This window comes from Rhea pennata, chromosome Z (assembly GCF_028389875.1).
Source record: "Rhea pennata isolate bPtePen1 chromosome Z, bPtePen1.pri, whole genome shotgun sequence".
NCBI lineage: Eukaryota > Metazoa > Chordata > Aves > Rheiformes > Rheidae > Rhea > Rhea pennata.
Window position 1 is genome coordinate 39,337,187 of NC_084702.1, and position 26,710 is coordinate 39,363,896.

Here is a 26,710-nt window from a genome sequence, read left to right on the forward strand (position 1 = left end):
TTGCAGTTTTATTTCTGCGAGTTCACAGTATGGTAGTAGATAAAGCTTATTGGGGAGATGGGGGAGCAGAAGAAAGGATATCAGAAATGGACTGTGTCCAAATTTATACTTTTATTAGGTTAGACACAGGATCTGTGATTTTTTTTTTTGTCAGTGTCTTCCAAATTTCCATGATGCTTTGGGATAATGGAATGAGAACTGAAAATAGTAACAGATTGAATATAATTATGAAGCAAAATGATTTGTTTTTAAGGTAGCAGAGAGAAATTATATTAATTAGAATTAGATTTTAAACTACATGCCAAGGTTGGTTGAAATCTGTTTTTCTTGAAAAATCTGCATGTGCACTAGCAGTGAATGCAAGAAGCAGTTTTCATTTTAGGGAAGTACTGAACAAAGTATTACAGAAGTACAACACCTCAGGAAGGAGAAGTAAATGGAAATAGGAATAATATCAGAATAAAGAGAACCTGTTATTTCTTCTTTCTCTAGATTTACACTGTGGCAGACCACTCCCATCTATGACAGGAAAAACAAATTTAAGATCACACTACCAGCCTAATGATAGTGACATATTAGACAAGCAGGCTACCTTCTGCTTTATTTACATATTTATGTTGTAATAGCTAATGTTATTCAGAGGCATTAGTAATGGTGGATTTTCGTTGTGGAACTTACTATAGTGTATGAAGTTTGTGATGTACAGATTTTCCAAGATTAAGAAGGACTACTTAAGTGGTTTTTTGACACCCCCCTCCTTGTAAATGGGGAAAAAAGTTGTAAAATTACAAGCTTCCAAAAACTTTTAATATTAATGACTCTAATTTTGTGACCAAAGAACCAAAAATAAATCTGTGCTGTTTAAAAGTGGGGGGGGGGGAGGGTGGGATTATAGACCCCATTAGAGACTAGTATGAAAACTGCAATTTTCTTTTCCTAGGTGTCTCTTATACTTCAGTACTGATCCTAAGGAACTGTTTCTAAGTGTGAAACGCATAGGAAGTTGTTGACTTTATTCATTTAATTATTTTATGTGAACTATGGAGATCAGTATTTCCATAGTTTTTCAAGTGCAGGAGTTTGTAAAAAGTGACTTGCAAAGGTGAACCAGCAGTAATAGTGAGTTCCTGTTAATCTGCTTATTTTTTAAAGATGTTAAATTAGCATCTGTTCTCTCTTACTAGTACTATTTGATGCTAACTGGCAATGTGGCTTTTTTTTTTAAGTTTAAACGCTTGTATTTGGCACTGAAGTTTAATAGTCTCCTATTGAATTAAAAACCCTTAGAGAGTTTTAAAGAAACTGGTTATAAATGTGTAATCAAAAATGTTTATGCTGCTAAGACTGTATTATAATAAGGTAAGATAATGTTTAACTTTCCCACTTCTAGAGCATGCATCCCAGGAATAATGAGATGCTGCTTGTAGGTATGGTCATGAGACTCTTGGAATGGGTGAGGTTGGAAGGAACTTCTGGAGATCATCTAGTCCCGTCCCCTCTCCCCCCCTCCCCCACACACACACCCCTCCATAAGCAGGGTCACCTACAGCATGTTAGACAGGGTTGTATCCAGGTGGGTTTTGAATATCTCCAGAGGAGGAGACTCCACAGCCTCTGTGGGCAACCTGTTCCTTGCGTTCAGCACTGGTGAAATGATTTGGTCATTTTACTTTTAGTGAAGCAGTCATAGGAGATGACCATCATCAAGCAGTGTAAGTTTTCTGTGACATGAAAGTCTTCTGTGGCAAAGTGGTTAGATACAGTTTAGGAAGAAATGGAAAGATTCCAGGACTTCTGATTAGCAGAGGATGTTGAAAGACTAAACAGATTACATGGACTCAGAGTGCCTGCTGCATATTAAAACTGAGGCTGAATAGTGGTTTGCATGAGATGTATTGTAAGTATTTATCTTAGGTCAAGGCCATAGTCGTAGTTATAAAGCATATCATTTTTTATGACCTCTACATTAACAGTCTATAGAAAGGAAGGTAATAGATAAGAAGATTATTTTAATTTGTGTCTTTATAAAAAGAGAAGCTGATGATCTTGAGGTTGGTCGAATTTTTAATTACAGAAGGAAAATGTTAAATGGAATACTGTAATTGTAACTAAAAATGGATTTTGCCTGGGAATTTTTGTAGTTTTTATACTCTGCAAACTGATACTGAAAACTCAAAAGCTGGTAATATATGCAAGCACTACAAATGTAGCACCCGTAGTGAGTGTTCATAGGAAGATTGTTACATTGAACACCTGTGTGAGAAGACTGGAAACACTGATATCTGTAGATGTGCTATTAGTGGAAGTCATATGCAAGAGTAAGAGAGTGAAGACAGCCATTAGTATTTGATATTTGCTATAATGTATAGCAGCACGCTTAACAGAAGTAGAGCCTGAAAGATCCTCAGAGTGTCACTGTGTTGTTGCTATACGGAAGACAAAATCAAATGTATATATGCCTAGTGTTAATACAGTCCAGTACTGGAGCCTCTATGGTATTCTCCTCTATGTATCTTTGTTGCTGTGGTTATGCTTAATATTTCTATTCCTTTCTACTGTGGATGGAGGAGAATAGGCTATTTCCTTCCTGTGTTTTGGTACTTGTTTTTTGATGCTGCCTTGATTTGCCCATGGCCTTGTCTTCTATAACATATTTGGTCTATTCAGTTCCTCTGTAAAGGCTTTGATTGCTCTTGCTGGTCTTGTCCTTAGACTTTCTTCAATTACTTCACATTTATGAGGGATTTCTTCTCATCAACAGTTTTAAATTTTGCACAAATTGTTCTGACTTGGGTAGAGTACTTCTTGAGGTGTCTGCATTCTACCTGAAGAGCTGACTTGTTTGCTGAAGCTCATTGCATTACCCATATGATTCCATTGAAAAGTTCAGCTGTGGAATTCAGCTTTTCAGGTTTTATGTGTTGCTAATTTTTCCTTTGAGTTGCAGGCCAGTGTTTGTGACCAGTGTTTTCTTCTTGCTCTTAATGTACTTGCAGAATAGTTTCATATTCTGATTTTGTACCTAGCTTTTCTGATATGCACTTAAACTTATGGTATTAACTGTCCTTAGTAGCTGAGTCGGTTTCTTTTGTCTGTATATTTATTACACTTATTTTCTGATGTAATTATTATGATTTAGCTAAGACATGCCTTTTGGTTTCTCTTTAATCCCTTGTATTTCATCATCTTTCTTTGTGCTGCTTCTTTCTTTTGTGAAAATACTAAGATTTGAATTTCTTTTCCAGAAAGAAATTTTTTACCTTCCTACTTCTTGGTTAACTGTGTCTTGTCTTGAAGTGTTTTTTTTTGGTTGGGTTTTTGTTTTTTTTTCTCCCTCCTTAGTCATTGCTTAGAGAAACCCATGGAGGACAGACTGGATCTTGCTCTACCTTATAGGTTTGAGTGGAAAAAAAGCAACACCTCTTTCCGTGACTGTAACCCTGAGCAAGCTTCCTCTTTTTCTATTAACATCCATTGCACGTGAATTTAAGGTCTCCTTAGTTCCCCTCCAGTGTCACTTATATCACTCAAATCATATCTTATCATTATATTGCCTATTCTCCTTTCTATGTTGATTTACAGACCTAGATCGTACCTGTAAGACAACAAAGCTATGTTCATTATCAGGCCCTTTCAGGTTACACCAGCTGAAATTATGTAGTGGTCATGACAGTCAAATTTCCAAAAGAATTAAGTTGTCTTTTCCACTCTTTGCACAATATTGAATTAAAAATTCAGTTACCTTTCACCCCAGTCAAGATGACTGTTAGATCTACATGTTTTTCTTGTTACAGATGTATGAGTGAATTGCATATATTTAACTTTATCAGTGATTCACTGTAAGTTTATTCCATTAGATTTTGTAAAGGGATCTCACTTCATGACTTCAAAGTCATAATCAAAACAAATATGCAGGAAGCTTTTGGTAACTGTTAAAAGTACATGAATACATGTGACAATAAATCATGGATTTGCATAGTTGGTGTTTATTAAGTTAACATAGAACAACCCTGTATTTGATTTTTTTTTTTTATCAGATCCACTTCTTGAATGAGGTAAGTGATGTGAGTAATAGCATCCAAAATGAAGTGATTCTAAGTCCCAGCAAGTTTGCTGGTACACTAAAGTACAGTACCTAAAGTCAGAAATGAGTTTTTATTTCAGTTCTGAGTTCATAGTGCGCTCCTGCAGGCTCTTTGAAAAAGGTGAGGCTCATGAGCAGCTGGGCTGTTTTGAGACAAGATTTTTTTTTTTTTTTTCCCTGCATATACAGGAACTTTCTCTCTTTTTTTTTTTTTTTTTTTTTTCCCTGACTGACAGAGTTGTAAAACCTTTTAAAAGGTCAGCTTCTGACCTGTAGGGAAAAAGGTACTTTTTTTTTTTTTTTTTTTTTTTTTTTTTTTTCCTTAAGGAAATTCAGCTTGAGTCCCCACTTGAGATTTGATAGCTTCAAAGACTGTGCCATGAGCATGCCAGTTGTAACGGTTAAAATCATCGGTAACAATCTAATCCCTTTTGCATATTTCATACTAAACAAAGCTTCTGTAAAAGCATGATGGAATGTCCTAGGACAAGCTATGTATAAATAAGACATAACTTAAGTCTCTCTCTAACAATGGCCAGCAGCCACTCGGCACTTTGCTCCTCTTCCCCTCCTGTTCCGACTTCCTGTGCTAACTGGTACGCTCCTTGCTGTGCCCAGCCTTGCCAGGGTCTGTGACGTATCTGCCAGCGTTAGGCCACAACTGTGTTCAAGCATTTGCGTGTGAGGCTTCGCAGGTGACAGAAGATTTCCATCTCTCGAACACCAGTGAGAATGAATTTGATTACAAGAGATAGCTCTTTGATTGAACTGTTCCTGGATTCAAAGTATAATGAAATTAGTGGCAAACCTGTTCCTAAAGAAAACTTAATCCTGAAGAAAGCTTTATTTTGAAACATGTGGTGCCAGTATCTTGTTCATAGCAAATGCTGACTCCTCAATGGGCAGCTCCCTGTTCTCCACTGCCAAAACCACATGGCTGCGTGACAAATACCTTGAAAGCTGTTCTGTCCTGTGCATCAAATATGGCAAGATAAGTAAGAAAATCACCTTTCTGACTGCCGGCAGCTGCTGCAGAAATTTTCTGTCACAACAATCAACTATTTCTTCTTCAGCCTGGACTAGTTTTCCTGATGCTGGTGCCTGCACTTGTGCTCCTAACTTACTCATGTGCTTATCCCAACTGAATCCTTTCATTTTTATCTCACCTGCGTTTCTGTTGGATTTCTTTTCCCCACATTAAGTGGTCTAGCTGGACTAAGCAATTATGTCCCTGAATTTAAATAAGACTAGTTGGAAATAAAACAACAATAACAAAACTCCAAACCCATCCCACCTCAAAAGATAAGAAGCTTACAGCAGAGTGATTTATAGCAAGTTAAGCCTGTTAATGAGACTTTTTCAATTCTTCTTTTAGCAATTTACTGGCCTTGGAGATGGTGTCTTTCTAGGAAACTGCACATCTCCTTCCTAATTCACTGATGTGGTGTGTGGCCTGGCCTTTGTGTCTAGTCAACGGGATGCTTTTAGGCAAGGTGTGAGTAGGCTGGATATCACATATATGCGAGTGGTGTGGTGCTGAGTGTTTCGACTCCATCTTTGTGAAGTGGAGATGAAAAGCAAAAATTCATTTCAATACATAGGCATAGCACTGAGCAAGGAGCTTCTGCGGTTCTGAGGAGAGTTTCAAAGCTGGCATATGTTGTTTAATATTTCATGAGTTGTCATGAATACAAACATCAACCTTAATAAAAATGTCTTCTGTATTTTTAATGAGCCATACTATTTGTCTCGAATTACTCTTGTACTTAAACAGTGGAGTAAATTAGTGGTATTTGTGGAGAAAAAGATCAATATTGACACTGTTTTAATGTATTTTTACTGTAGGACTACATGCCCTTGCTTTTAGGAGTAAAGTTATGTGAAGATGAAATCCAATTCATAATCTTCTATTTTGTGCTATAGTAAGCTTAAACATACAAGTCAAAGCTTGTATGCAAAAAACAAACAAACAAACATGTATTATAGTGTATGGATCAGGTTTTCAAAAGAGCTGACCAGACAACAGCTTTAATTCAGGATTTCAGTGAAATAGCTAATTTTTCACAGTTTTCTATGATGGTTTCCTTTTAAAACATCTGGCTCAAGTAGGGAGTATCCTGCCCTGTAGCAGTATTTGGATAGTAGTATGTGATTACATATACTGTATTACAGTGTTTACCCAAAGCAAGCAGATAAGCATGTTCTTGCTAAATCGCTGTGGAAAGTGGTGGTACCTACTTGCCTTTCCAATGCTGTATCAGTTTGGTTAACACAGATTCATTTTTATTTGTCAGTGTTGCAAACTTGGTCTCTCTGGGGTTTTCTCATGCTTATGTGGTTACAGTTAAATGCGACTAATGGATTCACATAAAACCTGTTTGGTAAAGGGAGGAAAATTCTTGGTAGTGGTGATTCATGAGCAGGAAAAGGCTTATTTATTGTGCTATGTATTGGTAACAAGCCAACAGAAAGCATAGTCTTAAAAAATGAAAACCAAAGATTATGGTGCAATTAAATATGAGTTGCCATGGCCTGCAAGGGATTGAGCAGTGTATGTATATTTTAGGAACCTTTTACTATGCAAAGAAGTATGGTGGATCTCTCTACGTATACCCAGCATCACTCAAGATGGTGGGCGGGTGTGGTTTTTTTGACTGTCATCTAAGATCTTGATTATTTTTAAAACTCTAATGTCCTAGAATTAGGATAGTTGGCTCTTTTGAAGAGTTAAGCTCTCAAGATAAGCATATGAAGTAAATGACCCATTTTGTACATTTAAACCTTGAACCTGAAGTGAAATACCTATTGTATATGACTAGATATAGCATGATTTCTGGATAAACTGAAGTGATTACAAATTACCAGTGAACTTAAGGTTAAAAAACTTTGCAGGTAAGATTCCCTGTACTCCTTGGTAGAAAGTTAGCACAAACCTGTTCTACAACCTTTCTGTCTCTGTTCACACTGTTTTTATTGTTTATTTTGGAAGAAAAGTTTGTTACTGGATTTTTCCTTGTTTTTTTTTTCTTTTTTGGTAAATAACATTGATCTGATTCAACACTACATTATTCAACACTGTCAATCTGGATTGTTAACTTGGAGAATTAAGATGGTCAAATATTGGAAGACTAGCTCTGGGCTAATATTGGTATACTGAATTCAATTCTTCTTCCATTTTTGGATGTCTCCAGTGCGATTCTAGACAAGTCTTGAGCTCAGAGCCTCGGTATCTTAGCACTGAAATTCTGCCTAAACATAACACTGATCAAGTTGTGTTCCCACATTTGTCCAGAGTGATGAAGTAGTATGCAGGCTTGAAGTACACCTAATATGTCAACTAAAGAACTATTATTAAGCATTGCTTTCTTCCTCAGCCTTTTTTCCTCCTCTTTCTTGTAAGGAAGAAAGGAAAGGCGATGTTTGAACTCTGGAGAAATAGTGCAGGTGGCCAGGTCCTGGGACCTCAAAACTGTTGAGAATACAATGGCATTAGGAATTTGCTTTTGTGAATTGATATCCTGCTTCTGTTGGTTTCTTGGCACATATACTTGTTCTTTGTGATTCTTGTTAGATAGCACGGATAGCCCCCTAGATGTGCTGGCCATTGTCAATCTCATTGTATTGCACCTTATTTTCCCCAAGCTTTAGTCCCTTTTATAGCTCATATGTAGTAAGTGATTTGGTTTCCCAGCTGTTTTTAAATGGGCGGTGAGGTATCTGATGTATTTCACATGACTGCTTTGAAGATACTCTGAAGATAGTACACCGAATGAGAGACATTGCTGCTCACTGGTTGAGCTTAATGATCAGGAATACTTTTGGCCTTTTTAGCAATCTTATCATAAAGGAGGTAAGGAGGCTAGAACAGTGCTAAGCTGCATTGGCTTCCCGTTTGATTTCCGAGTGCAAAAAAGGCACAGACTGTTTCAACTGTTTATTATTCTTGCTCCCTCTCTACCCCAGAAGTCACTCTCTATAACCTCTGAAGTACTATGCAGAATTAATTTCTTAGCTTTCACATATGCTTCAGTCAAGCACTTACTTTGTATTTTTCCCTCCCTGAATTGAGGCAGTTCTGAAAACAAGTTGCTATTACTGAGCTTGATTCACGACAAGTAATAAGTTGTTATTACAACGTCAGCGTTCCGCAGTTTCTCCCTTGCCGACTAACTTGACCGTGTGGTTTTTGAAGCTTATGGTATGACCTGAATGATGGTGCCTCCCACTGATTCTTACAGTAACTTGTTCAACATGTGAACCCTTAAGGGAGAATAAATAATTCTACTTCATGCCAAACGTACAGACCAACAGGGAGGAAGAAAAGAATGTATAGGGTTTGGGGGCATACCTATAGAAATAGTGACTTAAACCAAAATGAGATGATAAAGTTTTGAGAAATGTCCTGTGGACACTGAATGTAAGGGCTGCTGATAGCCTTTACGTATTCAAGGTTCGAAAAGGGGAGGCTAGTATCTTTGTATTTAGCATCTGAATAAATTTTACTAGAATATTTACATTAAATTTTTAGTAAACAATAAGAACCATCTTCACTTCAAACAGATATTAGGGGATGTTCTTAATGCTTTAATCATTAGGGATTAGAGATTAAGCTTTGAAATGAATGAGAAGCTTAATTAAGCTTTTCTCTAACTTCTATGGGTGTACCCCCTTTTCCCCCCAACTAGGAGGCAAGGTGGAACCAAGAGCTTTACCTTAAGTTTTGAAAAGAGATTGGTGGTTGAATGATGACCCTTTTTCTGGAAACTTAAATAAAATTGAGAAGATGAATTGCATTTAGTAGGTTAGAATATCTGGAAGTATTTATTTGTCATGGAAATGTTTAATTATTATCTTTGTGTGTGTGTCTGTTGAAGGTATCCCGAATTAGCAACAGTGTGCCGAAATCCAAATACTCTAATTTTGTACCCTGGAGCTGAAGCAACTAATTTGGAAGAAATTGCTTTGATGTCTTCCAGTCCATCTGTGATGATAATCATTGATGGAACATGGAGTCAAGCTAAAGATATATTTTACAAGAATTCTCTCTTCCGGCTTCCCAAGCAGGTAAGTTATATGTATTGTTTTTTTAAAATGTATATACTATATGCTTGGTTTCTGACCAGCCAAGAAAGGACCCCTTTTGTTAAAAGGCAAGTCATGGAATGTCTTCCCATGCAGGTTCCCCCCACTTAGAACCAACTCTTAAGGAAAACTTGCATAATAAACAAAAACAAACAAACAAAAAAAACCCCCAGCAATGTGATTATGAAAAAGATAACTTTCCAAATAGTGGGATTTCTGCTTTATCGCTTGACATTTTTGGTTTGCATTAATGCATCTAATTTCAAATCTTTTTGGTGCGAATTGAGAACTACTTTAATTTACATGTTAAATCTTATGTCTCTGTTACCTGAGATATTCTAATATCTACAACAAAATATGCAATTTCTTTCTTGGATAAATATTGCATTGCCTAATAGAGAAAATGAAAGAGTACTCCCTTATGAAGATGATGAAGACTTTCTCCTGTATTTGGCCTCTACCATATGAGAATTTTTGGTGCTTTGACAGTAAAGCTTAATTACATGTGATTCAATTGCTGTTATTCAAGAAACTTTTTTCCTGTTATTACATTGAACTTTCTTTGTATGCATTATGTGAATGCATCAGGCTGTATTCCTTTGTGCTACAATGCTGAACCTGGGTTAAATGACGGCATTACAGATTTTTTTTTTAGGGAATGCACTCGTTTGACACTAGCAGTTCTGTGTCCAGATTGTCTTTTTCTTGATTAACAGTTAGGTTGGCAACTGATGGAAGGTCTGTGATAGGCGTCTAGAGTGCTTTCTAGGGACTGAGTTCATAGTGGGAATGGTGTTAGTGATCTAGGAAATACAGACAACTCTGAGACCCTTGTGATCGTATATTTAAACTGCATTGGCACTTGCATTTTTTGTCACTTCTGTACTGGAGGATGTGGAAGTGGCTACTTCTCAAATCCTGCAAAATCTATTAAGGAGACTATGCACAGAGGATTTGTGTGGTGAGGCAGTAGTGTTTTGAGGCCTGGTTATGGTACAGATTCTCTTGTTGCTTCTCCTTTGATAAAGTTCTGAAGAACCCAAATGCTGAAGCCTCGTGGCCAAACCAGTTCAAATTCAAGTCAGTATCTGCTATGGAAGCGCAGAAGAGGGAGCAGCTTTGCTTGGGGTCAAAATAAGAGGCAGTATTTTGTCCTCATCTCTTATTTTTTTTTTTTTTTATAGATGGAATGTCTAAGATATTTCTCCCCATGTATTGGCATAGTAGCTGGGGCTTAGAGGACAGTTTTTCAGCATGTATTGGACATATTGGACACTGGATGGTATAAACATGACTTCTATTTCTCTTTCTGAAGTAGTCCCATGAGAGGAGGATCATTTGTCCAGGTGTAATTTGTTGACAGAGCTGCCTTATTGTCTGAGTTACTATCAAAGGTATTTTGAAGAAAGAGTGTTGATATACCCATTTTTAATAATGGAACAAACTCTTTATTACTTAAATTCCTTTTTCATCAGTGAAGAGCTGACTGTATCCCTTCTGGAGATGAAAAATTGGCAATTAGCAACTTGTAAAAAACAGGCCCTTATTGGCTATGAGGTTAGGATAGTTTAAATTGAATAGTGTTAAGTTAATATGCTGTTAATGCAAAACCAAGCTGCTATATGTTTTAAGTTGCAAATAATTTGCTTTAGAGGGTGAAATCTCCATTTTATGTCAGATCTTGAAGTTGCTTTCTGGCTCTTAACTGTAGTATAAAAATCAGTTTATACTAGTGCAAGTGAAATGCAAAATAAATCCTAAGTTTTAGTCCAGTTATTTTGACTTTCACAGAAAGATGGTAAAACAGATAAAACTTAAAACTAGGAACTTATGGAATTTATTTCACTATTTCAATTTCACTGCAATTTTATGAGTTGATTTTTATAGAATTTATTTCACTGCAATTCATTTCGAATTCTGTAGAACATTTGTCTAAGACTGATGCACCTGACTGCTGATACATGATCTAACTTTAAGTGAGAAGGTGTTTCCACAGAGTCTTCTTGACTGGGTCCTACCAAATTTGCCAGTAAGTCATGCATTTCTAATTTTGTAAGCTAGTTATTCTCCATCCAGAGTGTATTCTCAAATTAGAAAAAACAGAAGTCATTTCTCTTAATACATTCACTTGGAGGAGAGGAGATAAAGGAGAAACTTTATTTTGGTCATTTTTTTTAATCGTCTCTTTTATAACTTTCTGAATTACTTTTGGTTTTATTAGCCAAGCCAGAAACTAATTATTTCTTTGCTTTTACAGCTTTTCTCCTTTTTTTTTAATTTTTAATTTTTAAGACTAAATAGATTGATCTGCTTAAAGATAAGATCCAATGCTTACAGCTAAACTCCAGCCCACTATTTTACAATACATATTTTGAATTTGTTCTCTAATTAGTATCCCTTATTTGAAAATTAACTTGGAGGATAGCTTAGGTGGCTTTTGTTGCCTTACCTTTGCTTGCATTCTCTTATATCCTTGCTGCAAACTGAACTTTCTCTCTGTGATTATATATGAAAAGTAATCTCTTCAAAAGCTGAAACAAGCAGAAGAGTATTGTATGTTTTCTGAAGTGTGTTTGTTTTTTGTTTTTGTCTAGTTATTTTACGTGACTAAAGTTCTTTGCTTTTGTGTGTTAGTCAACCTTCTGTGGAGGGCTGAAGTTCATGCCACCTTAATCTATAACGTTGAAACTTGATCATCCTGTGAGATTCTTTTCTGCTGACAGTTGGATTGTCTTCTGCAATGGATTTTGATTTTTTTTTTTTTTTTTTGAGTAGTTATTTGAGCTACATTGCAGGTGATGAGTCCTTTATGGCATTTAACTACTAGCTATGTCTGCCTATTGTTAATGCTTTGGGCAGATGAGATCAGTAGGGGCATTATGACAAGAGATGACTGAGTAGATAATGCATTTTTGTTGCCTGTCTCCTCTTCAAGATAGCATCTTGTTCCATTTCTCTTGAAGTATGTTGGTAAGAGTGAGCTGCTAGGTTTTCACTTACTCAGCTTAGCTTACTGTTGTTTCTTAATCTTTTTGAGCTCCTTACTCTGAGGAGCATGACTGGAAGAGCTGACTGACAATCTTGTCTTGCAGATCTTTAAAAAGCTATACTGTTCAAGCTTTTTGCTGTGATAGAACCTATTGTTCTGTGCTGTAAACATACCAAATTTCATTATTGTCCAATCAATTGGTAACATGTAAAGCTAAATTTAATTTCTAAATGGCTTTTAAAATAAAAATATCTGAACTGGAAGAAATTGGCCGTATTTCCTTGTTTGTTAAAAACAAATCTAATAACTGACAGATTATTAAGGTACACAGATTTTTTTATATGAAGCTCGACTCTTATTTATTCCTTCTTTTCACTCATTTCCATCTAGTCCTTTATCACACATTATTGTCGAGGAAAAAACAATTAACGAGCTAACCAACTAGTAAAACAATGTTTGATCACAACAGAACTCTTCAGAATAATTAAGAGAATTAAGTAACATGGGGTGCATTTGTTTTCTGATGGGAAAAATATTGGAAATTATGAATATACTTGGATGATACTTTAACAGCTATAAGCTAGAATTTTGTTACCAGTGTTTGGCTTCCACGCTGCCTGAGAACAGAGCACTATCGAAATGAGTGTAAAGAATAGTCATGCATAAGCCAGCAGTGATTAGTAAAAAATCAAGAGACGTAGCCAGCCAGTTGTCCAGTAGTTTAAAAAAAAAAAAAAAAAAAGTAAACACAGAACTGAGCTGCTCAAAATAGCAAAACATGAAATGTTCATAATGTAATTGCAAGGGGACAGAAAACTTATTTCTTTATGCATAAATCTAAAATACTTGTTTTAACCTGCCGAACTTAACATTGAGTCAATAAGGAACAAAAAACAAACAAAACTTCGGAATGAATTAACCCCTCAGTTAACCTTCTGTATCAAATAGATAAATTTGATCATCCTGATGCAACTAAAATATAATTTGATTCTTCTTTCTCAAGCTGTACTACTTAGTTATAACTTATATTGGTTATTGAAGAGAACTGTACCCATCTTTTTATGGTATGTAGGCTATTTGGGTCAGGGGCCTGTTTTGAGATGTCCATTTGGATACTGTTCACATACTTTTCTGATGTTAGTTCACATTGAACTAACAATTGTTAGTTGTCTGACAATCTCTCGGGTAAACAGTATCTGCTTAAAGGATTTCAGTAATCCAGGTAGAAAAACTCATACAAACTTTTGTTTTGGAGCTTTAGGCAGAACATAATTTTCTTTTTTAAAAGGAAAGACAAAGCAATTTGTGAAGAAAAACATTAGTCAAAAAACATCACACAGATGGTGTGTGTGTGTGTGTAACATTAGTCCAAAAGCATTACGCAGATATGATGGTGTGTGTGTGTATAAATTAATAACTTCTTTTTCTGACATACTAGTTATCCAAATTCTTTCTTTCTTATTTCTGATTGTAACAAGGAGCTGAAGGCGCAGAAAGCAAGTTAGTCATCTAACTTGTACATCAGCATTATGGAAGAGCTCATTGTTGAAAAGAAACTCCTTAAAACTCTTCTCTTTTGAAAATCCAAAGAGTTTGTTACACATTTTTGACAAAACCCCAAAATACTCTCTTGGGCCTGTTGGGACATCTATCTGATTTGATCTTATGCATGAAAGAATCTGTAGGTAAAACTTTGGGGGTCATAAAAAGTATTTAATAATTAGTCCACAGAAGTCCACAGAGGCTCTGAAAACTACCCAGTCTGTAATGCAGACCTTGTAATACATTGTAAAATTTACTTTATTCCTTCCAGACTTTCTTATGTTTTATGATCAACTTTCATTTTCCATATGGGACTGCTGCTTCATGCACTTTTTTCTTTCATACCAGGCCCTTTGACAAAGTCTGCTGGAATATATAAGGGCAATCTAGCTAGAGAGAATAACTTGGAAGCAAAGGAGTGGGTGAGAAAGCTTGGTCTGGGCTTTAGGAGAGCCCATCTAGAGAAAATGTGGAAAGTTTGCTTATGTAAATGACTTATGACTTCTAAAGCAATTAAGTTCTTTCAGAAGACTCTCAAGAAAGGATAGGTCTGTTTGAGAACCTGCAGAATTTATGAAGGAATAAAAGACACTCTGAAGGAAAGTGCTGAAATCCTACAATTTGTGTTCTTTATTACACTAATTATTCACTTAACATCCTGCCACACAATGTCTGCCTTCCCCACTGGCAGTATTAGCTATTTACTTTCTTTTTCTCCTCGTATTCTGCTCATAACGAATGCATTTCACGCTATGCGGTTCACTAGTCTGATTAAATGTTGGTGCGTGTTTTCGGATAACTCTTACTGACTCTCTGACTTCTTTCAAGTCCGTCCTGGCTTTGTATTTAACTTCTTCCTTGTGTTATTTATAGATGTAGGCTTAAAATTGTACACCACGTTTCAATACCATGTTTCCTTTCAGAAATTTTCTTCTTTGTATTTTGACAAAAATAACTCTTGCTGGCAAAAGGGACTTTTACACCTGTTTTAGTTCATAAGGTAAAGTCTGTATCCTTTACAGGAATCTGCTTTGATACCGATGCGCTATAATAAGTGTAGTGTTAGCAGTCAGGATTACAGTTCTAAACATGTAGCAATGACTTTCTGTTGTCATTCTCTGGATCTGTATGCTCTCCAGTTAGAGTTAATGGTACATATTAAAGTTTTTAAAGTATTATTTTCACAGTTAATGCTTTTGAAAAAATTGAGTATACTAGAAACTCCACTTTCTGACAGGATCATGGAATATACTTATATAACTTTAAGGTCAGCAGATCCTTGCAGTAGCAAGCTGAGTTTAAAAATGCTGAAATGTAGCCTCAGATATATGGGTGTCTTGGATTTTAGTTCATGTTCCTCCTTTTTCCTCTTGCAATACATTTGGCAATACTACATGCAGATTGCAAGTCAAAGAGCATTTCAAGTTAATTGGAAAAAAAATCTTTAATTGAAATCCTAAAAGTGAATTAATGTAGAGAACTTGTATATAAAACACTTTCTCAAAGTAAATTTTTGAAAGATACGGTGGGCCATGTTAGCCTTAGTGATACGCTACAGCTCCTACATGAGCTGTGTGGAGGCAGCCTTCTGAAGTGTGACAGATACTTATCTGTTAACTATCCAGTATGGGTTTTAAGATACCTAAATTTGAGAAAGAATGCCTTTGATACTACTAAAGCTTTCTGGGCTTCTTTAAACAGGGGTCTAACAAGTCAGGTTATTTTTTCTCATGGATTAAAAAAAACCCAAAGCTCCTTGGGAAGAGCAAAAAATGAACCTAACTTTTTCCATTATAAAGCTCCTTTGTAATTCACACACATTGTCAGTTCCTTTGTGATAAAATTTCTGCCTTCTTGCTTCTTACGCTTATGCTTTCAGATAGATACTGTTCCTTAATTCTATGTTACAGTCATAAATTGAATGTTTTGGTCTCCAGATAAGGAGAACTTTCTGAAAAATTGTAGGTAGTCTTGAATAATAGTAGGATTGAACAGGTAAAATTCATAGCATCAGGGAAAAATAAAGGGCCCTTAGTTCAGAGATGGGAAACATGTAGATTCTTCTAGCTGGGAAACAGATTTATTTAAGCTTTTCATCTTGAAATTGAATGCTGAGGGCTTAAGTATGACATAGCTGACTGAAATTAGTAGGAGTGCTCTGAGGGGCTCAGTGGGTTGGTCAAGCTGCTATCTCAACGTGTGGAGTGGTCACCAGTGTTTAAAAACAACTTTGGTTTAAGGAGTGCAACAAAAGATGCCTTGCTCGTAGCATGACAGTTAGAACGGTTCTCACTTCAACAGTTCTGCCAACAGTGCTCACAGAATACGCCCATCGCTTGCACTGCTATTGCTAGTGAGGAGCTAAGCGTGTCCTGTTCAGCACAGCAAAGCCATATTGAATGGTTTAATGGAACATCCTTAAGAGACCATCACAAGTCAGTGTTGTTGCAAGAGCTTCTTGGCTGTGCAGATCTAAAGTAGTGAAGTGAATTGCATCCCCCCTTCCTCCCCTGCCCATGTCACTATCACAGTTGAGTTTGAGAAGTTCACAGGTGAGTTCATACCTGCAGAGATACTCAGACTTGAAGCTGCCCGGAGTTACAATGATGAAGTTCTCCAATGCAGATACAACTTCCTGCAAAACAAATGAAGTTATTCTCTCATACTCAGTGGCTTCAGTCTCTTCAATCAAGTTTAAAGGTGATATATTATGGTTTGATTATGAGCTCAGCTTTGCTTGTGCAATCCTGGTAGTACAGTAGTGAGCTAGATCTAGTGCTGTAACTCCAAGCAGTCATCTCAGGCAAGTAATACACAGTTAAGACACCAGTTGAGTATACAGCAGTACAAAAACAAGTAGGGCAGGTTTAAGCACTACCTGAACAACTGTGCGGTAAGCTAAGTTAGATTAATTTGGACAGAAATGAACTACCAATACTTAGGCAAGCTACTGTAGCTGATAAGGTTAACAAGCTGTTCCGTTGTTGAAGTTAGCAGTCAATTGGTAAACGTTGATTCTAAAACACTCTGGAAGCACACACCAAAACTCTTGAGGCTTAAATTTTGTTCATTCTATGAACTAAGAATAGTTCACCCTATGTCTCTTGTCTGTGTTTCTTCTTTCTTGTTAAGCAAGACAGTGGCAAACAGTGCAGTATTTTTTGGCTGTTCCTACTTCTGCAGTTTTGTTCTTGTCTTGAGGAGAAGCATGGGACGGTGACTTTGTAGCTGCCAACTCCTTCAGTTGTGAGCACGTTGTTCCTCTTGCTTTCTAACCTTTTGTCTTGAAGTTAGTTGAGATAATTATCTACATTGGCTTTTAATTGCTGAACTTAGTGAAATGTCTAGCCAAAAACGTGAAGCAAGTGAAAGGAAAGAGACTGTCACTCATGGGCAAGGGGTACGTTTATACTTGTGTTTAAATAATCTATGAGTTGTTCTCTATTGGAATGAGGTTTTTATTTCATATTTTTAAATTTGGGTTGATAATGCAATTATGCAAAATCGAAGTAAGTAGAATATCATTATGTTTGGAACTTAGGCATTTTTTTGTCTCAAAGATATTGAGGTACATATGACAATATCTAAAGAAGAGGTATTAGAGCAAAAGAGATGATGACTCCTATAGGAGTTACTTAAAAAGGAAAAAAATTGGCTGTAATTAATCTCATAAGAAATAATGATTTGAGCTTTTGATCACTATTTTATAGAAAAAAACTTTTTAGTAATTAAAAGATTATCAATTCTTAACTGCAAGATAAATTACAACGAGGCAATAAACTGGAGGTATTAATTGTTCCTTCATTGTTTCACTGATTTTGGGATGAAAGAAACTTAGATTGATCTTAAAGATATTTTTTATTTAAAAATCTGACATTTTCATTGTTTTAAGTTACTATTGAAATCTGCCTGTCTCTAGTAAAGAGCTATAGAATCAGTAGCTCAATCAGCAAAGCCTGTTTCCTTGAAAAGAATTTTTTAAAGAAATTTTTATTCAACTCTTGCAGAAAGAGCCGGAGGAAATATATTTATGGTTATAACTTTATCAGAAATATTTAAGAGGGCTAGTTTAATCTATATCTTGAGTCTTTCTGGTTGCCTGATATTTTTTGAAATAGAAAAGGGCAAGCTTGGGAAAATAGCTACTTGTATGTATGAGATGCATGGTTTAAGGTGAGTTTTATAGCTTAATAATATGATTACTTTGTGTTGTACTCTATGAACTGGCATCCTTTAGAGAAGCACATTATCCCAGGGTATTTTGCATAGCCACAACTAAGACAGAGGCTACAAGCATCTGAGTTTGCACTGCAGGCTTTCTTGCGACAGCTGTTGTGGCTGGCAAAGGTGATATGGGAGAATATTGCATTAACTTGGCCCAGTGGATGCAATTAGTTGGGAGCGGAGAAGGAGCTGGTTTGCACAGCAGGCATGCCTGGCACAGTTGGGCAGCTGGTATATTGTATGAAGCAATCACAGAGCACCGTGGGTGAAACTACTTCCATTTATGAGGAGATACACGTGGCATAGTGGGAACAGATGGCTAAAAAAAAAAAACACTTGACCTTCTACTACTTCACCAAAAAAGGTTGACAAAAGCAAACTAGGGATAGGCACAGATATAAAACTTGTACACATTATCACAAATATTATATGAATAAAATTATAGTTTATGGTACTTGCCAGAAGTAAACAGTGAATGAGTGGGTTCTGTTAGTTTGTTCTTCTAGTCCATTGTTGTAAATCTAGGCATCTGCTAGCAGATACCTGAAAGAATTTTCCGTAGCCTGAACTCTTGTTTTCCTTCATGAAACAGCCAACAAACAGCTCCCTATAGTAATTAGGTTGCTGTTCATACTGCGTATTTCTAAAGAGAAGGAATCATCCATTCCTAAAAAAAAAATTGTTGAGCTTTGCAAGTGCTGCACAATGGATGTTGAGAATTGGAAAAGAGGAGTAATTCATCTACTGGTGGTTGGCTCTCATACTGGTATATGAAAACTGAGTTTTACCTTCTAATTTTAAACTGACCAAATGTCAAGAGAAATGCAATTTCAGGTGGTCAGGGAAAGGGCAAAAAGTGTAGCTCACTTAATTATTTTGCTTTTTTCCTCCTATGTTGTGTATAGTGTTTATACCAAATAATCTATGATTCTAATCTGTAGTTCTACTTTGACATTTTGCACTCACCAAGTACTTTAATGTAGCAGAAGAGCACTCTATATTTTTATGAAGTTAAGAGTATCTCAGCTGTTACAGTATTGCCATTTGCATAGGTTGCATGACTTTTTGCTTCTATATTTACTATAGCTATATGTACTCTAAATCTGAATGTGGTCCTTGCTTGTGTGTGAGTGGGCCCAGTTTGAGGCTGGAGAGTATGTATGGCCCTTCATATTCTCTCCCATCATATAATTCTTTATTAATGTGCTCTTCTTGTTTGATGGGCATAATATCAGCTGTATAATTCTGGTAAATGATCCTGTGTATTTATATATTCATTATAGCATCACCATTATACAGATTTTCAGCACCTCGTTTTCTTTTCTCATCAGCCTTTTAGCAACTTCTGATGCATCTGTTTTGTTTGGCTTTTATGTCCTTTGTTTTATTAAATTTGATGTCATCAGCTAAAATCTAGTTTATTACAGCAGATTTCTAACACTTTTTAGATTTACCTTTCATTTCAGCTTGCACTGTCTGCAGTAATCTGCCAGACTGGTAAAGAACACAGTTGAGCATATGTCATCATTCCAAATGCTAGCTCTCAAATGAGTTGACATCTTTATACCTGAGATGAGATTATTCTCATCTCTTGCTATTCATCTATCCCTCCCTACCCTTCTATCTCTGAGCCTAACTCTTCTGACCAACTAGCTTTCTCGAAGTTCGGGACATGAATTGTAAAGACTTAGTGAAACTATGTGCTTACTTAATTGAGCTTATATTTAATTAAAAAAAAATAATAATAAAAAGAAGAACTTACGTGTTCAGAGGTTTTGACAAAAGTGTTCATAGTAATTTTAGAGAATACTTAGACTTCAGAGTTACTGTGCATCAGAAACATTTCATGCATGAGGCTAGTGTGCACAAAGCAAACTCTATATGAGTATTTTTTCACTGGGACAATGTTATTTAAGATCTTCATTGAGCTGTACATTTATCAATATTTGGCATACAAAATATTTTGGAGGATAGAAAAAATGGGTGAAAAGATCAATAATGTTGGGGGTAGTAAGCTATCAGGAGGTTTGCACAGAAGCTCAAACTTAATGGGGCCCTGGGTGGACAAGGACAATATAAATGTAAAGTAGCAACTGGTAACAAAAACAGTATAGCCCAAAACTCAAGAATAGATTCTGGAAAGACTAAAAGAAGCCATTTTTCCAAGAGCTTCCAGTTTCATCTTTTCACTATGTTAAGGCAACTAATATTGCAGGAGTAGTCCTTCATGATTAATATCATTGTGCATGTGTGTTGTTTCCTCAGTGTATGGGTAGTCTATTACTTATTTTATTTAAGATGCTTTTCTGAACATTAATGCTTACTTCTCCTGCCAATTCATTAATTTACCTGGAGCTTCTGTCTCTTTTGTTGTCCTTGTGTATGTTTAGTATAAACTATTTCAAAGAAAACATAAACTAGCCAATAATTTGCTCATATATTTCCTATTTGCAGTTACTTTTGACTTTTCTTAATCAGGCCTTCTTTTTGTTTTAGCTTTTCAATGTTGTTTTGTTTTACTTGATCTGTCTTTCTTGCCTGCTAAACCGTCTATGACTTAACACATTGCTGTGGTTTTCCCAAAGTCTGTAGTTGATCATGTTTCTTTTCTTATTTTAGTTTTGCATTCTAATATAAGCTGTGTTTTACCAGCTCTTCCCATATCACTTTAAAACAGATAAAGATATTATAAAATTGCAGTTTTTCAGTGTATGAGAAAGCTGTGCCATTTTTTTTTTTTTTTTGGTCTTACCACCTGAAAGTTTCCAATGTCAAAATCTTTTGTAGAAAATTGTGTTTCAAAAAGTTTTCAATGAAAGTTCCTGCTATAAATAAAGGTATTCTGTTGTCATATTTGAAGAGTTGTGAATTTGCAGAGATTAGTTGTGACTCAAAGGAATAACTATATGTGATTCTAAGATTAAAATTTGAAGAATCTTTCAGCATTTACAAAAAAAAGTGGGACAAGTTTGCTTTTCTTAGTCATTTGATAGATCAGTGACACTTTATTTGAAAGTATCTTTACTTAGTGTCTTACTGTGCAAGTGAAGGATAGCAGAATTTGGTCCTTAGTTTTGAAATTTGGTTCCATAGTCTTTCTCATACCTATTAGTTATTTCTAAATATTAATTAAATAAATTGCTCAATAGTGTAAGTTGTGGCTTTCTTACAGCATTTGGCCTATCAGCTTAGCCCTTCAGTATTAATTCTTGCAATGAAAAGGTATTCTCATTTAAGAATGAGAAGTATGTTGAATATCTGTGTGTATTGTATGTATGTAAATTCCAAAATATACATAAAAGACTGGATTCCAAATTCAGGACCAGGTTTGGAACTGTTGAGTCATCTTGTTTCTTGGCAGTTCTTCTGTGGATGACATTTTCTGCTTTGTAACTTCTTCAGTTAATGAACAGGAATGCTAACTGGGGTAGCTTATTAAGACTTATATTCATCAAAGACATTTATGCATCTTTTTTTGCTTTATTGCTGCAACTACAAAGAAGAGAAAAATGTGTTTTTACCTTCCATGCAAGTACTAGTTCAGAAATCCTAGATTTTTCCCCTTTAAGTTAATTAAAAGTGGCATTTCCCTTAGCAGTAATCAAATATGATGATAGATGAACTTAGAACGTATAGAGATTAATGTCATGCAAGACTCTTAACAAGAGATCTGTATCGCCTTAATTCCATAGCATGTAATGTAATACCCCATTCAGCTATTTTTTGGACTTGCATCCATTCCAGTGGAGTGGTCTTTTTATCCCTGCCCATCTGTAATTCTTACTGTTTATATTTTTCAGCCTTGATGACTGGTTCTTCATCTTCCATGGCATGGAATGGCATGTGTTTAAAATTTCACTTACAAATCCTGAGATAAAAAATTTTTTGTTATGAGGCTAGCAATGAATTGCACAAATTCTAGTTTGTTTTCCCCTAAGGTAGATGGAAGCAGGTGTGATTAATTCCTGAACCCGGAGGCAAAAATCCTATCACCTGAAAACGGAGGATCAGTTATTTCAGTTGGTAGGAGAACTCCGGTCTTTGGCTCATGAACATTATTTTTTTTTGTCTACTGATTCATTAGCTGCATGGGATATGGGGAAAAGTAGCCTGAGAAGAGGCTACTTGACTGAAACTTCCTGTGTTTTGTATAGGGTATCTTTTCTGTGAGCTTCCAAAGATTACTTTCAATCCAACTAGTACGGGTGTGTATGTCGTGTTGTGTGGGTGTGTGTGTTTTTTTTTTTTTTTTTAAGCAGGGGGAAGAAGGTGTTATTTTATAGAACGAGAAGAAGAATTACACAGAATTCAGAGACTTTGCAAGGTCAAAAGTATGCAGTAGAATTGAGAAGGGGACTGAAGGATTTCATCTGTAAATCTCATACTTTATCCATACAGCTATTCATAAAGCTGTTTCACTGATTGCAATTAATTAGAGTTTGTACATTTGTTTTTAGCAGTTAGTGGAATTCAGCTCTTCAGCAGAATGCAAATAAAAAGTTCTTTTTTTATGTAGCTTTAATGTGAAAACGTGTACAAATACTTACTGTTAATGAGATAGGAATAAATTTGTTTCAAATGCTGAAGTCTCTTGGACCAGAAGCACTCATAGCTTTTAAAAAGGTGAGGTAGGTGACTGTTGCTAGTATCTTCCCTTTCTTTAGTTAATATTCATGCAGCCACTGCAGAATTATGTATGGAGTTTTTTTTTCATTGCAGCAGGCTTTCACAGGCCCTAATATACTGATGCACACGGGGAAAACCCAAACACATCTAGTCCATGATCTGGGAGTTTGGAAAGCTTTGTTGCCCTTGTTGCCTTGGGAGGGTAATTTCAAGTTTTGTTAGTATATTGTGGCTCATCTATAACAAGTGATGTCAGATAGGATCAGACCACTTGGTGTTTGATCTGTGCGAGCTGTGTTGTGAAAACCTGGCATGAAGAGAGATTGCAGGGTGCTAGCGTTAGATCCCAGCACTGTGAATGGTTAAGTATGAAATTAACTTTGTATGCATCAGTAGTCCAATTGGGTTCAGTGCGATTGCTTACATAAATAAAGTTACTGACTTGGCTATATCTGTTGTCAGTGTAATCATATTCATAAGTGTTTAGTTTTTATGAAAATACTGTCACAGTTTTTGTTGAAGATGTGTTATTTTCTCATTTTACAATTATTTTCCTATAAGTTTCCTATAAGTTTAATAGATTGTAGACTCCGAGGAAGATAGCAAGCTATGTCTTTGTATGTGTGCATACATGTCCATACACACTTTTTATACTGAACTCCGTAATTATGTTTTGAATAATGTATATCCATCCAAGTGTGTTTTTGTATTAAAAGTTTTAATTGTAGAACCTATATAAAGCTGAGGAGGAATAAAATCCTCCCCATCACAGACTATGTAATGCCACATGTGCTTCAGCTTTTGCAAAGTTGTCAACCTTTGGATTCCTGCTTAGGTGGAAAACAATGGCCCTTAGAAATGCTGTGGGAAATGCAAAGTGCCTTAATGCAAAGGGATCCGCTTGGTCTTCTGTGCGGTGCTTGACGATCTTCTACAGACCTTACAGAATTATTGTACTTGTTTTCATGCTCAATTCTATGGCTAAATTAAGAAAAGGAGACAAAAATTTCCTTTAAAATAGTCAATAGGAGTGAGCTGGAGCCACAGTATTGGCTACTGTCATTAAACAAGCTGAAAGAAAGCTAAAGCTGCCAATTGCAGGCAGCCTACTTTATTGTTTCATTATTGCTAGGAACATATGCACAGGCTTATACTAACTGTAGGATTACTTGTAGTTTTTTGGGTTTAAATACTCTTTTCCTACATCGGAGGCATACTTCCTCTCCTTAGCTGTGTTTCCCCTGTAGCCTCAGCTCTTCAACTGGGTTATATTACCCTCCTTTCCTTAGTTGCTCTTCAACTTAATTTGCTTCAGGTGTGACTATTGCCAGGTTCTAGGTCTTCATCTTTCCTTCAGACTCACCTCCTGTTTTCTTCCCCAGTGCCGGGACCTTATATTGTGAGGAGACTGGAAGGAGCTCCAAAATGCTCTGGCAGCAACACACAAGGGTTTGACTCTGTCCTGTGAGCAAAGTGGGAGTGCGGCTCTCTGATGGTGCTTGGAGCCTGTGGTGGTGGGGATTCATCCCACTACTGACCTCAACAAGGATGGTAAAGCCTGTGAGAAGACATGTAGTAGGTGGCAAGTGGTGGAGTATAAGGCTTTCCCTCTGGGAAAGATTGCTCCAGATCATCAGTGCTGAGTGTACGAAATGCTTGCTGGGTTTCTCTCAAATGGCAGCAAAATTCTGAGTTTCAACCAAGTATCTGCTCTCACTGGTGTACTGGGGAAAGAGCCTGAGTTTAGGGAGCTTCTGCTGCTGGGGATACTGCTGCTTCACAGAAGGGCTTACAACTAGTTTTTAAGAAAAAAAAGGAAGTGGGTGGAAATGGTTTTCTTATGGTTGCTCTCCATGAGCAATGGGCTGTTAACTCAAGTATCCTAACCAAATTCTTCCCAAAGTAACTGAATCTTTTAAACTAAATTCCTGTATAGTTTCAAATAAATATGCCATTAAGTATTCACACAACTTCCATAGTCTTGAAATGAGTTGTTAAATGAACTAGAAAAAAGTCCTACCTACTAATAAGTAGGAGGTGAGGTATATAATACTATATGCTGTCTTTTTTTTTTCCCAGTTACTCATGTGCAATTTTAGGAATCCTTTGAAAAAGGGTGCTTTGGAAATGTTCAGCCATAAAACTATTAGCTTGCTTAAAACTATTATGTTTACCTCTAAAAGTGCAACTTATTGAAAAGACCTTCGGGGCAGTTTGCTTAAGATTTAGTTAAGCTGCAAGTTCCAAGCTATCACATAAATGCTGTTTGCTCTGCACTGAGTTTATAAAAGGGTTATTCTTGCAAAGTTTATTTCATTCCTTCTCTGGCTTTTGTGTAGTTTTAAAAAAGAGTAAGGCCCTTGACTCATTCCATGTGTAAGATGAACACAGTCCACTAAACATGCATCACTTTGTAATCAATATAAGCAGATTTTCAAAAGAGCTTGCTGATGACTTAAAATACCATAGTGCTCCACAGACCCATCAAAGTACTTCAGTGCAATTCTCCCATGCAAGGGAGAGGTTTGGAAAAAGTGTTATTGATGATGGGAAGTTATGACCTTTGATCTCAAACTGGTTAATTCAAGGTATTGTGACCAGTTGACCTCTTTTTTTTTTTTTTAATAGTTTGCAACAATTTGATGCTATCTTGAATTTCAGTCAATGAAAGAATTTTCATAAATCATGATAATGTCTGCGGAAATCGTGAAACTGTCTTATCCTCAGCTTCTGAGAAACCTGGCCAAATTGGTATGTTAAAATCAGAGAAGGCAATGAAGTATACTTGAAACACTTGTGCTTTTTTGTTTCTTCCCCACTGTTCACTGACCACCCTGGAATATCCATGGGACAGGTGAGCAAAAGGCTAGTGAGAATGTGAGGTAATGGGTCAGTTGCTGATTCCTGAGTGTTTGGGGAGGCTTGTGTCTTCCCCCTGCCTCCAGCAAATGTGCTTTTTTTGGTGTGGGTTATTTGACTGGAGTCTGTGGATTTGTAGCTGTGCTAGTTTGTGTTTCTATGTATCCATTTGCTCAGTTGCAGTGGGGGAAATTGTAGGAATATAGACTCCAGAAAGGAGCATTTGTTTAACCATGCATCCTGATCCCAGTGGAAGAAGAATACATTGTTTCCACTGATTAGTTCTGTAAACACTTTTGCTTTAGGCCTATCACATCTTTGATTTTTACTAAAAATCTTCTAGGAGAACCCAGTGATGTCTAGACTGTAGAAGTCTTTGAGATCTTTGATGGTGAGCTTCTTTTTGCTCATATTGGTATTTTTAAATTATGTAATCTTTGTTGTTGCAAGGAAACCTGTTAGTGTTGAATAAGTAGCTCATATCTTGTGCTCTATAATGACTTCATAGATCAAGAAAAATAAAAATACGGCTTTGACTAAACATTAGAAGTCTGATTTCTCATTCTGAAATGTTTATGAATGTGTTCAGGTTGTACCTTCTATATTACTGTGACTGAAACATTGAAGAAAATACCTTGGACTCTAAAGAACAAAGTGTTTTATGCTGGAACCAGTTTGAGCACACTGGGATAATAGAGAACTGAGAATTATCTGTGGTCAGTGCTTTATATGCAATAGAGATGGGACACTGAGCAATCAACAGGATATTGTCCTTCAGACATCCAGGTTAATTTGAATGACATAGGTTCATTTTATTTGACCTCTGGTCATAAGTATGTATTTATTTCCTCACTACTGTGACATTTTCTTTGAAACTTAAACCTGGGTAGTTTGGCAGATCTCAAACATATGCTGTTTTCACTCTTGAATGTTAGGCAGGAGCATTCTTTGCTTTTAAGTTATGTGTTTGTCATTTCTTTCATACTATTTAAACTCTTTACTTGCATTTTATGTATGTGTGTATAGGTATATATGTCAATATCCTGCTGCTAGAACATTCCAAGAGCAGATTTTGTAGCATTGCAACCAGTTCTTATGGGATATGAAGGCTTTGGAATAAGATAGCTAGAACTAATACTTTTGTTTTTTATTATTATTATTTTAAAAAAAATAAGTGTGTTTAACTGTGAATGACTTTGTTCTCAATGGGAGTTTTTTTCCCCCTCTTTTAACCTTTCTGCACACATACCTTCCTTCCACCTGCTGAGGTTGTTCTCAGGAGGTGATTCTGTTCCTTCTCCCCT

General features: G+C 36.2%; 1 protein-coding gene across 2 annotated transcripts in view; it reads left to right on the forward strand.

Annotated features, from left to right (window-relative positions):
- DTWD2 (DTW domain containing 2) overlaps nt 1-26,710 on the forward strand; it is a 75,629-nt gene that overhangs the window by 29,912 nt on the left and 19,007 nt on the right. For both annotated transcript variants that reach the window (XM_062599622.1, XM_062599623.1), the window contains exon 4: nt 8,959-9,148. In XM_062599622.1, the coding sequence (XP_062455606.1) occupies nt 8,959-9,148 (190 nt within the window). The remainder of the gene's footprint in view (nt 1-8,958; nt 9,149-26,710) is intronic.